This window comes from Nannospalax galili, unplaced genomic scaffold (assembly GCF_000622305.1).
Source record: "Nannospalax galili isolate Female #2095 unplaced genomic scaffold, S.galili_v1.0 scaffold879, whole genome shotgun sequence".
NCBI lineage: Eukaryota > Metazoa > Chordata > Mammalia > Rodentia > Spalacidae > Nannospalax > Nannospalax galili.
In genome coordinates, this window is record NW_008346261.1 from 3,295,091 (window position 1) to 3,308,467 (window position 13,377).

The 13,377-nt window shown below is 39.0% G+C and overlaps 1 protein-coding gene across 1 annotated transcript in view; it reads left to right on the forward strand.

The window, feature by feature from the left end:
• Hsf5 (heat shock transcription factor 5) overlaps window positions 1-13,377 on the forward strand; it is a 49,732-nt gene that overhangs the window by 11,002 nt on the left and 25,353 nt on the right. The window contains exon 2 of the mRNA XM_008842691.1: window positions 1,315-1,689. Coding sequence (XP_008840913.1) covers window positions 1,315-1,689 — 375 coding nt within the window. The remainder of the gene's footprint in view (window positions 1-1,314; window positions 1,690-13,377) is intronic.

A 13,377-nucleotide genomic window follows, 5' to 3' on the forward strand; every position in this document is an offset into this window, starting at 1 on the left:
GGTTGGACTGGCCTGGGAGCCTGGCCCAGGAAAGATGCTGGTCTAGGGCAGCTGGTGGCCTTGCCATCCAGCAATGCAAAGGCAGATGAGGTGGGAAGAGGCCCCAAGGACTCCTGGGGACTGCACTGAGGAGCTGGATTGGTCTTGATGCAAAGGATCAAGAAGAGGAAAGGTCAGCCCCCGTGTCCCAGAAAGAGGCTGGTGGTTGGTGCAGGCCCAGGGAAGCAGAGGGAGGTGAGGGCAGGGCCAGCCCAGAAGCAGTGCTCCTGGGGCCCAGAGAAGGCACTCCCTTGGTCTGGATGAAAAGGATCAGGAAGTAGTATTGGTTCCCCAGGTGTCTGGGGTGCCAAGACAAGGAATGGGAAGGACCCAGGCTAGGAGGAGACACCTGCGAGGGAGAGGGGAGGATGAGTGAGGCTGGGGGAATCAAAGCAGGGAGGGCACAATGGATTTACCCCAGAGAGAGAGGCCTGCGGTTCAGAGAGAGTCCTGCAGGTCCTGCAGATCCAGGGAAGCAGAGGGAGGTGAGGGCGGGGCTAGGCCCAGAAGCAGTGCTCCTGGGGACCCGAGATGGAACTGAGTTGCTCTGGATGCCCAGGATCAGGAAGAAGCAGTGGTGGTTCCCCAGGTGTCTGGGGGCTCAAGACAAGGAATGGGACAGGAACCCAACTAGGAAAGACCATTGGGGGGGGGATGGGAGGGTGAACGAGGCTGGGCGAGTCAGGGCCCTGAGGGGCGTGATGGACTTACCCTGGAGAGAGGCCTGCGGCGGGTCTTTCAGGCCCAGGGAAGCAGAGGAAGAAGGAAAACTTTTAAGGGATAGTTTATATCCTGAAAAAAGTCTGAGTCAGTTGGGATAATAGGTAAAGACGGCTAAGATGTATAAAAGACCTTTTACATTAAATATTTGATTGAATGGTAGAAGTTGGCCGCTACCTTTTATGACAGTCATATTGAGAATCAGGCAAGGGTTTGGTTACACTTTCAGTACTATGTACAATTTCATATTCAGTATTCTCAACTTGTTTTTGCTAAAATCAAACTTCTGCTGTGTTAAAAATAGCTGGGCATGGTGGCACAGGCCTTTAATCCCAGCACTTGGGAGGCAGAGGCAGGCGGATCTCTGTGAGTTCAAGGCCAGCCTGGTCTCCATTGTGAATCCAGGACAGCTGGGGCTCAAGGGAAACCCTGTCTCAAAAAGACCAAAAAAAAAAAAATAGTTGATGGATGAACAACAGGATATTTTTTGACTTTGGTTTACGGTCTGATGGTATATTGTAAAATTTGTAAATGTACTCCTCCTCTTTTATGCAGGACCGGTGGCTGTAGGACAATTTCACCGGTCATTCCGGCGAGATAATTTGTCTCCTTACTCCTACGTGTCAACTTCATCCCACAACCACAGCACTTTCCCTCTGAAAGGTTTAGATTGTACCCCGATTCCTCCTAGAACATGGCAGAACTCCCTTGGAATGCACCCTGGACAAGTGGAGACATCTCCTACTTTTTCGGATAAAGGGGTTCCATTTCCTGTACTTCAGAGATTTCCAACTGAGGTTACCTATACGCTGCAGCCCAGTGCCACATCTGTAAACATTCAACAGGGTCCTCAAACAATGGTCAGCTCCTCCCAAAAATACAGTAACTATACACCCTCAGCACAGTACTCCCAAGCCTACTATCCAACAGGTAGGAAAAATTCAAGTTCTCTGACTTCTGTAAAGGTAGTTTATAATAACATTTATGTTTTTATTGCATTTTAATCTGTTTAACAAAAAGGAATATGCATCTAAAAAATGCCAGTGAACGGCGGGCATGTGCCTTTAATTCCAGCTCTCAGGAGGCAGCCGCAAGCAGATCTCTGTGAGATTGAGGCCAGCCTGGTTCACATAATGACTTCTAGGTGGGCTGGGTCTAGGGAGCCACTGTAAATAAATAAATAAAATAAAATAAAAAATAAAGATACTAGTGACTTCTTAATTGGACATATTTTCAAATAGTATATAAAGTTTAATCTGTTGTTAAGGATTGTGAGAATTTGTTACTGTATAAAGGTATATGTTTTTATTGAAATTAAAATTCTGTATCCTCAAAGTGTATTCTGGTTTTGAATTAAGATTTAGTGCCTGGAACCTTACTTTAATTCTACCCTTGTTGAGATGTGTACTTCAGTTTGTTTAAAAAAATTTTTTTTTTATTTTATAAATGAGATTACCTCATGAAATCAGTTTAGTATCTCAGTAATGAAGCTTAGTACAAACCATATTCTTTGAAAATTAAATTCTTAGCAAAATGTGGTGAACAGTATTTTCCCTAGCCAACTAAGAGCTGAGGAATAACAGACAGGAGAAACTGACAATGGTAACTGAACAAGGACATTGAAGACAGGCTGGAAGATCCCAAGCCCCTAGCTGGGACTCCTTTTCCTTCTGATAGTTACCAATGGTTTTGCTTCTTTGAGCAACAATTGCAGTGTTTTTAAAATACCTTTTTTTAAAGACAATAATCTTATAATTTCATTCAAATTACTTTCTATTTTGCAAAAACAGTATAGCAATGGTGTGTGTTTCATAATGTATGGTTCCAGAGTTGAGACAGAGTTTACATCAAGAATGAAATAGCTAGATACCAAAAAAAAAAAAAAAGAAAAATCATGCAAACATTCTCATAATGTTTTAAGTAATAACTTCAATGTTATAAATTTGTGGTGGGTGGCATTAATAACTATCCTTGGCCTGCTATGGTCTGTGAGCCACAGGTTGAACAAGCCTGCAAAGAGACAGGAGACAAGGGTCAAAGCTTTCAGAAAAGACCAGAGAGAGAAGAAGGGGGGCATTTATTTGCTCTATGAATTAAGAATCTAGGAACATTAATTTTTCTTTATTATGTAGATCTGGAAGCAGTCTCTGGAGGTGTTTTGCTAGGCTGTTCTTCCAGGGAAGATGACAAAATAAGCAAAAGGAATATAAACTAGAAAAGGGAATTAAATAATCTATTGCTATTCGAAAGTTGTAAATCTGTTCTATTTGTAGTATTACGCTTTTCCAGCAGTTAATATCCAGCTATGTGTTTTTATTACCAGTTTATTGCATTTTTACCTAAATATAAATCTAAAAGCGATTGTTTTATTTTCACTAATCATTTAAATTGAATTACATTATGGAGTTTTAGAGCTGCTTTTCTTTCAGTGAATGGAATCAAGAATGAAAAGGAGAATAAAGATGATTTTAAATTATTTTGTCTTTTAGTAAAAGGTGAAAGATTTATATGGTCTGAAGAAAAGCTAGGGTATCATTTTGCCCATTAAAAAGTAAAAAAACATTACCCATCTTATGTAGAAAATGATTGAACTCTAGTATTTTTCCAGATTTTCAGCTACTACTTTGAAGAAAAAAACATGTCCAATCTTTAAAAGTAGAAGATAACTAATTGCATATTTATAAGTTATGTATCTTAAATATAGCAACAAATAGGTTTTTATTACTGATGAGTTTAAGCCCATATTTTTCTTTGTAAATATGATTAATTTTAGCATAATAGTACTTATCTTTAACAACTAGCTCATAAAATTGCTGATTTTAGTAATACTTATGAACCAGAATGAACTGGCTCTGAACTAACCATTGAATGCATAAATTAATCTGATAAATTAAGCATTGTTCTCCAAATTATTTTGGCTGCATTCCATGTATGCTTAGGACATGTATGTCTATATGTATATACATATAAACACAGAGAGGCAGTCTCTGTCTTCCTTATATTTGTTTTATATTACATTTCATAGCCCAATAAACAATTCACTTAAATCTCCTTTTACCAGTAATGTTTCCCTTTCTGTTCCTTTTCTTAAAATATTAAAGATTCAAAAGCTTCTTGGGAGATGAAATGTGCACCATAGCAGGGAAATGAAGAAATGTACTCTGATCTTTCCTGTTTTGAGTTTTGGAGGCACGTCCCTATAAGACTAGTAGATATGGTGGCTTGGGTGCTATATTCCTGGAGCTTTAAGGAACAGATGAATATAGTTTGGATTTTTTTTAATGTGTATGACTGTATTGCCTCCGTGCATATAAGTGCACCTGTGTTGTGCAATGCCCGCAAAGGTCAGAAGAGGGAGTCGGATCCCCTGGAACTGGAGTTAATGGATGGTTGTTAGCTGCCATGTGAGTGCTCGTAATCGAACCTGGGTCTTCTGCAAGAACAACCAGTGCTCTTAAACGCTGAACCATCTCTCCAGCCCTGGATGCTTTTTTTAATAGGATAATATTCCAAGTTCTCAGCAATCTTCACAGAAACTCCTAGTTCTCAATTATATGAGAGCCACTTATATATTACTCATCAGAAAATGCTATAAGTACTTAATACTATTCATTCATTGGGAAATGAATGAATAATTTGTTAAATTACTGATTTTGGATGTTATTTTTAAAATAGTGTAGGGGGCTGGAGAGACAGCTTTAGCAGTTAAGAGCACTGGCTGTTCTTGCAGAGAACCCAGGTTCAATTCCCAGCACCCACATGGTGGCTCACAAACATCCTTAACTCCAGTTCCAGTGGGTCTGATGCCTTCTTCTGGCCTCCACACACATTGCATGACAGGGGTGTACTTACATGCAGGAAAAACACTCGTACAAATAATAAAATACAATATAAAATTAAAATAAAAAAAAATAAAAATTTAAAAATATTTTAGCTTGACTGTGAACTTGTAAATTGAAAATTGTCTCCAAGAGTTCAAAGTAAGAACTAGGAAGGAGACATTTTAAAAAGAACAAATAAACGCCTTTAATCCTAGCACTTGGGAGACAGAGGAAGGCAGATCTCTGTGAGTTCAAGGCCAGCCTGGTCCACATAGTGAGTTCCAGGACAGCTGGGGCTACAGGGAGACTCTGTCTCAAAAAGACCAAAAAAAACTCCAAAAAACAAATAAAGAGGAAGGCTATAGCTTAGTGATAGGACTAGCATGTGTCAGGCCCTGGGTTCTAGCACTGAAGGGCAAAAAAAAAAAAAAAAAAAAAAAAAGGATAAGTGCTATGGTGGTCTGGGGTGGTATACAGCACACTGGTATTTGAATTTGTCAGTGTTTAATAAGGATATTTGAAAGGACTTTGGTTTCTGAGATTATGAGACTAAGAAATTGCATAGCCTCATGGTGACGTCTACACTTGATCTTAGCTAGAAGGCTGAGAAGTGTTTGTGATAACTTCTAATACATGATATGAAATAGGCAAACCTGCTTTAGACATCCTGAAGTACTATGTAAATAAAGAGTTACACTTAAATATAAACCATCTGCTCTGGAAAAGAGAATGCTATCCCTTACTGTACAAATGCTTAATGTCTCCAAATTATGTCCAAGGATACACAATGTTAAACCCTTTAACTGATATTTAGTGAGCACCCACTAATTAACAGTAATACAAATGACTTTCCCAAAGTTAAATCCACTTTCAACACTGGGAGGCAAAACATGATCACTACCACAATTCTTCTTGGTCATAACAAAGAGACAATTGAAATAATGATTATATTTCAGTCTTTCAAAACAAACTCTGTGACCTTAGGTTCAGATTAAATTTTAATTAAAAAAATACCCAACTTCACTTAAAAATCAGTTATAGTAAAAAAAAAAATCCAACAACAACAATAACAGTAACAACAACTTGGATTTGGCCTCTTCAAATAGTTTGACCACCAAATTTTGAATTTTATGAAAAAAATTGCTGTCAAAATGATTCATTAGAATCTTTTTTTTTGGTATTTATCTCTTCCTTGAAGCATTGGTTTTCTTTAGCTCATTTAAAATTCTTTTATTCCTTCAAAGACAAAATATTATCTTGTATTAGTTGATTCTTTTTAGTCTTGCTCTATCTACAGTTCATTTTTCCCCATCTGCTGTTTTCAGTATGTTATAATATCTTAAAATTACTTATTTTTATTTTATGTGTTTTGCCTACATGTATGTAAGTGCACCTGTGCATGCAATGCCAATGGAGGCCAGAAGAGGGAGTTGGATTCCCTGGAACTGGAGTTAACAGACAGTTGTTAGCCATCATGCGGGAACCAAATCTGGGTCATCCGCAAGAGCAGCCAGTGCTCTTAACTGCACAGCCATCACTCCAGCCCTATAATTTAATTTCGATCATTTATAGAAAAACTTCATTTTAGACTTTTTACTTTGGCTCATTTTCACTATGTATTTGAATATGCTTAATATCCATACATCCATATTTACCTTTTGAATCCTATGTTGAAGAATTTTTTTCTTTGACTAACATATGCTGCATTGACTCAAAATCAACTTTGCCTTTTCAGAGTTATTTTTTTCCTTTGCATGTACATGTATGTGTGTGCATGTGTGTGCATGTGTGTGGGTGTGCATGCACATGCATATGGAGACCAAAGGTTGATGTTAGATGTCTTCTTTGATTGCTTTCTACTTTATTTACTGAGGCAGGGTCTCTCACTGAACTGAGTCCACTGATTTGGCTAGTCTAGCTGGCCAGCTTTTGCTGGGGATCCTTTGTCTCTGCATGCAGGCAAGCCACCCTGCCTGCCTGGATTTTACATGGATGCTAAAGATCCAAACTCTGGTTTTCACATTTGTGTAGCAAGTGCTTAGCATTCAGCCATCTCCCCAGTCTCCAAAGTTGCATTTTAAGGTCAAAGCAATGATTAACAAATTATAACTGTCCGTAATCTCATTTTAAAATATATACTTACAAAGCAATCACTCTGACCAGGTACTGTTATGAGTAATTTTGAAATATTAATTTGGGGCTGGAGAGATGGCTCAATGGTTGAGAGCATGTACTGCTCTTAAGAGGACCCAAGTTCGGTTCCCAGAACCCACATTAGGAGGCTCACAACCACCTGTAACTCTAGCTCCAGGAGATAACCATGCCTCTGGCCTCCACTGGTACCAGCACTCGTGCACATACACACACACACACACACACACACGATCACAATAAAATAAATTTTTAAAAAATCAATTCATTTAATTATCAAAATAACACTATAAGTAGTGTGATTGTAGTCATTTTATAGATGGAGATTGAGGTACAACTAGTAAGTGGCAGACTGGGGAAGAAACTCAGGCAATCAAGTGCATTTTTTTTGCCACCTTTTTTTGCTGTCTACTTACCCTCATAAAGAATTGTCGAGAGGGTTGGTCTTATTTTAAGGGGATTCTCTGGCATCTTTCTCTGGTATATAGCCAAAGTTAGCTATTCTCAGATAGGGTAGACAATCCAGAGATTGATGGAGCGATCTTCTGTTGTAGTGACTTGTGGCATTGAGTCTGCTCTAGGTAGTTGATGCATTCTGAATAGAGGGAATATACTTCAGCTGCTAGAGTGGGAGGATCACATTGGGTTCTCTGGGAAGTGTGTCTGCTTCTAATTGATTTCCGTATCTCCTACTCCTAGTATAGTCATTGGTCATAATAGGCCCTCTGTAAACAGTCTTTTGGCTGGAATTGACTAGTTCTAGTCTTAGCTTCTCAGTTAATCATCTGATGTGGCCTTTAGTGGGTTACTTCATACCATTCAGCCTCAATTTCTTTTTCTCTAAGGAGGAACTAAATAATATATGTGAATAGGTTTTGTAAAACACTATTTACTTGTAAAGGAAAATATGTTTTAGCCAGTGATGATGGTACATGCCTGTAATTCCAGCACTTAGGACATAGAGGCAGGAGGTTCAGGAGTTTAGAGCCAGCCTGAACTACATGAGACCCTTTCTCAAAAATCAGACAGACAAAAATCAGACTCAGCTGGTAAAGTGCTTGCTATGCAAGCTTGAGGACCTGAATTTGGATGCCCAATACCCACATTAAGAGCCAGGCCCACCAGCATGTGCCTGTAATCCTAGCATTGGGAAAGCAGAGACCGGGGGATCCCTGGAGCTTCTAGCCAAATCAGTGAGCTCCAGGCTCAGTGAGAAATCTTATCTCCAGAAGTGAGGTGGAAAATGATTGAGGAAAATACCTGATATCAACTGGCATCTACACATGGGCATGGGCACATGCACACACGCACACACACACACACACACACGCACACACAATAAAATATTTTAAAAATCAGCCTTTTAAACAAGGCTAGTAACTTATACTTTAAGGGCTCAATAAAGTAAAATATATAAATGTTTACTTTTGAGGCTCTTGCAGAGGACCTAAGGTTCAGTTCCCAGAATCTGTATTGGGCAGCTCACAGCTGTCTTTAACTCCAGGTCTGGTGGCTCCAACCCCCTCTTCTGGCTTCTGTGGGCCCCTACACTCACATGCACAAACCCACATACATACATATACACACAATCAAATATTTAAATATATTCTTCTACCAAGGTATACATAATATTTTTATCTTAAAAACATCTATCATTATCTAAAATTGTGTCTGAATTGGTTTGTGGGCAAAAGGGTTGTTTATTACTGTTTTTTCAATATATATTTTTATTGAAGTTTGGTGCATTTCATACATCTTAATCATATTTAGACTTCCTCCCGTCTGACTTCCCCCAGGCCCCTCATGTGTTATGCCATGTATGTTAAGGCCTATTGAGTCAAGTTTGTGTCCCCAGATGTCCCCTGGTATGAACTCATCCACTGGAGCCTGGTTAGCCTATCTAGTGTCACTTTTTTTATTTTTCTTTATTTTATTTTAGTTTTTGGTCTTTTTGAGACAGGGTCAGCCCCAGCTGTCCTGGAACTCACTATGTAGACCAGGCTGGCCTTGAACTCACAGAGATCCGCCTGCCTCTGCCTCCCAAGTGCTGGGATTAAAGGCGTGCGCCACCACGCCCGGCCTTTTATTTTTATTTTTATTTTTTGGTTTTTTGAAACAGGATCTCCCTATAGCCCCAGCTGGCCTGGAACTCACTATGTAGACCAGGCTGGCCTTGAACTCACAGTTTTGCCTGCCTCTGCCTCCCAAGTGCTGGGACTACAGGCGTGTGGTACCATGCCCTGGCTAGTGTCACTCTCTTAAAGAAGACCAACTGCCCCTCTTCCAACAGTGATCACCTGCCAATAGTCCCTTGGCTAAGGTTGGGTTTCTTGCACATTTCCCTAGTTCTATGATGGGTTTTTCTCTGGTTTAAGTTTGCATATTATGTTTTTTGGGGTTTTTTTTCGGGGGGGGGTTGTTTTGGTTTTTTTTTTTTTTGGTCTTTTTGAGACAGGGTCTCCTGTAGCCCCAGCTGTCCTGGAACTCACTATGTAGACCAGGCTGGCCTTGAACTCACAGAGATCTGCCCTGCCTCTGCCTCCCAAGTGCTGGGATTAAAGGCGTGCGCCACCACACCCGGCCATATTACTGTTTTTTAAAGTACTTTTTTTGTTGTTGCTTGGTGTTGGGGTGGAACTGAGGGCTTTACACATGCCAGGTAAGCGCTCTACCACTGAGCTACATCCCCTACTTATTCCAAAGGTTTGCTCTTTAGGTTTCTAGCCCAACGTGATGTCCATAAACAAATACAGAATATGGAGTTTTGAGTTTTCCAGTGTGGCTGTTCTTAAACTCAGACAGGATTTTGTGCTTATATAAAAGAGGGACTTGTCGTCAGGAAGCTCCCAGAAGGAACAAAGCAAAAGCATGTCAGCTTTGCCTCTTTTTATTGTAATTGTATATATAACTAAAACCACTTTATTTTCTGTTACGTTAAGTACATTCACTATTACCATTATACAGCTCCAGAACTTTCTCATCTCCCCCAACTGAAGCTTGGTACCTATTAACTACTAACCCCCATTCTCTATCTACCATTCTTTCTCTTTCTGGGAATTTGACTGTTCTGTATACTCCACATATGTGGAATAACATAATATTTAGTGTGTAAATTTGTCATTTGATGTGTACAGTCGACTGGCACTCATTTACAATATTGTACAATCATCTGATATCCTGTTCTGGCTTCTGTGAGCGTTGTATAAATTTGTCATTTGAAGTGTCCAGCCAACTGGCACTAATTTACAATATTGTATAACCATCTGATATCCTGTTCTGGTTTCTATGAGCATTGTACACATGTGTGTACTTACATACAGGTAAAACACTCATACACATACATTTTTTTAGCTGGGTATCCAGGTGATGCACACCTTTAATCCTAGCATTCGCAAGGCAGAGGCAGGCGGATCTCTGTGAGTTCAAGGCCAGCTGGGGCTACATAGGGAGACCCTGTCTCAAAAAGATTAAAAAAAAATTTTTTTTTAAGTTTTTAAAAAGGGCTGGAGAGATGGCTTAGTGGTTAAGAGCCCTTGTTGCTCTTCCAGAGGACCTGAGTTCCATTCCCAGCAACCATGTTGGGCAGCTCATAGCTGCCTGTAACTCCAGCTCCTATGGGATCCTCCACCTCTGGCCTCTGTGAGTACCTGCATTCACATGTGCATGTACACACACACACACACACACACACACACACACACAATTTTAAAAAATTAAAAGCACTATATACCCAGAAGACTTTTTTCTTCACCTCATCATAAATATTATAAGCTTCCTTCGCTATACTAACTTAGCTTGAAATTAAATTTATTATTTATTGTTTCACTTAAGCATTTATATGGATGGGTATTTTCTCACTATTTAACACTGTACTATCCTGGATTTTTTTTTGTCTTTTTGAGACAGGGTCTCCCTGTAGCCCCAGCTGGAACTCACTATGTAGACCAGGCTGGCCTTGAACTCACAGAGATCCTCTTGCTTCTGCTCTCAAGTGCTGGGATTAAAGGCATGCGCCATCATGCTTAACTCCCTGGAATATTTTCAAATTCAAACATTTTAGTTATGATTGAATTATTTCCATAGAACAAAATACAAATGCATTTGCCTCACCTATGGTGAAGGCCATGATTTCAGTAATTCTGAATTTTTATTACAGAGAAAAATTTTAATGACATCTATTATATTTTTACTTGAAGTGGATTCCAGTTTATTATCTACACTTTTTCTTATACATGAAGGTTAATGCCTTATGAACATTGCCTTCAGGAAGACCACAAAAGGTCTTTATACAGATGTATATGTCTTAGGATATAGTCATAACCTCAGTTTTGTAAATGTTACTGCTTTCATAATATAGGGTAGATTCATTTGTTATGTACAAAGCACATACTTAGATTTTGGTACCTAGGTTTTCCTATTTGGTATACTTACTAATACCATTCTTTGTTCTGTTTCATTGACTGTACAAAGTGAGACTATACTGGGAAGGAAGTAGCCACTGTGGAGTGTTTGGGGATTATAACTGTTCAGGTCCTCGTCTTCATGCGGGTGCTGTTCTACTTCCCATTTGTTACTGGACACTTTGAAGAGCATTCATTGCTGTTTTACTACATACGAAATCAGCTGCCAGCTATATATTATAATGACATTCTCTGGGGCACATTGTAGTTTTGTTTATCAAAATTATTTTAGAGAATGCTTTAACAGCTATTCAAAATATGTAACTAGTGGAGTCCGAACACTGAAATATCAGAAGAATAAATGTCCTTTCATTGATTTATTTGTAATGAAATATTAAGTACACTGAAGAAATAAACCTGCTCCTCTTGACCCAGTCTTTTCCTGCCACGGGGGCTAGGTTTTCTTTAGTTACAACTGGAGGGGAAAAAATCATTTTTCTTAGTTTTGGCACACACACCCTGTAGAACCTCCACATTTAGCTATTTGAGTGCACTTTATTTCTCAGAATATTTATACTTTCATATACAGTGGGGGAATCAGTTCATTCCAAAACATCCAGCCTTGAGACTTTTGGCAAATTTCTTAAAATATCTGAATTTAGTGTAACTATTGTGTAATATTAATACCTCATTTAATTGTCGTTTGATAACAAAATATATAAAGCATCTGTCATTGTGCCTGGAGCACGGTAGGCATTTAGTACACATCATCTGTTTAATCCAAAGGTATGATGATGTAACTGATTTTCATTCATCCTGGAGAGTATCTCTCTGGAAAAGAGGAGACTCAATCTATTCAGACTGGATCTGTGAGTATAACTATTCCAGTGCAAAGAGTTCAATCTGTTCATGGTGTCCTAATCATAAAGAGAAATTTCAGAAGACATATCTTTGAGTTTTATTTGTAACATCACACAAAAATATTTCTTTAACATAATAGCTGCTAACATTGATTGCTCTGTCATTCTGTCCTAAGTATTTTATGTGTATTAGCTCATTCATTCCTTACAACCATACTAGGTAGGTCCTATTATTCTATTTTAATAGGATGTAGAAATTGAGACCCAAAGAAATTAACCATGTTCAGATTTTTAAAATACAGAATTGTGGAGTGAGGCTGGATCCACATTCCTAATCATTTGTATAAATGACAAAAAATTTTTTTGATGAATTTCTACTAGATAAATTGTTTATTGGAAGGAATATTTGATGAGGAATATTTTTACTTATTTTATTTTATTTTTTTATTTTTTTGTCTTTTTGAGACAGGGTCTCCTTGTAGCCCCAGCTGTCCTGGAACTCACTATATAGACCAGGCTGGCCTTGAACTCACAGAGATCCACCTGCCTCTGCCTCCCGAGTGCTGGGATTAAAGGCATGCACCACCACACCCAGAGACTTATTTTACTTTAAAAACATTTAATTATTTTTATTTATGTGTATGAGTGTATTACCTGCGTGCATGCAAGTGCACCCATGTCATGCAGTGTTCCAGGAGGTAAGAAGAGGGCGTCGAATCCCCTGGAACTGGAGTTATGGATGACTGTTAGCTGCCATGTGGGTGCTGGGAATTGAACCTGGGTTCTCTGCAGGAGCAGCCAGTGCTCTTAACTGCTGAGCCAGCTTCCCAGCCCTGATTTATTTTACTTTTTAAAGCACTTTCCTGTTTGAATGGGTGTTACTGCTAAAATGATTGAAGCAGTTGTCTAGGAATTATAGATGTAGTTTGCCATTTTCAGTAAAATGAAATCACTTTCAATAAGAATACTTGATTAGAAAAGTAACAAAATATTTGTGTTAAAAAAAAATAAACAAACAAACAAAAATCACCTACAGGCTGGGGATATAACACAAGTCTGTAGAGCCCTGAGTTTGATCCCAGTACTGCATAAACTGAGTTTGGTAGCCCATGCCTGTAATGTAGCTTGAGAGGTGGAAGCAGAAGGATCAGAAGTTCCAGGTCATCCTTGGTTGCAAAGTAAGTTCCGGGCCAACCTGGGCTGTATGTGACCCTGTCTCAAAAAAAAAAAAAAATTACAAAATAAACATGTCCCTTTAAAGTTTATTATAGCCGGGTGTAGGTACACACATTTGTAACCCAACTCACGAGGCAGAGGGCTAAGAGGATCACAGAAGTTCAAGACCAACCAGGGGCATGAATCCAGATCTTTTCTCAAAAACAAATA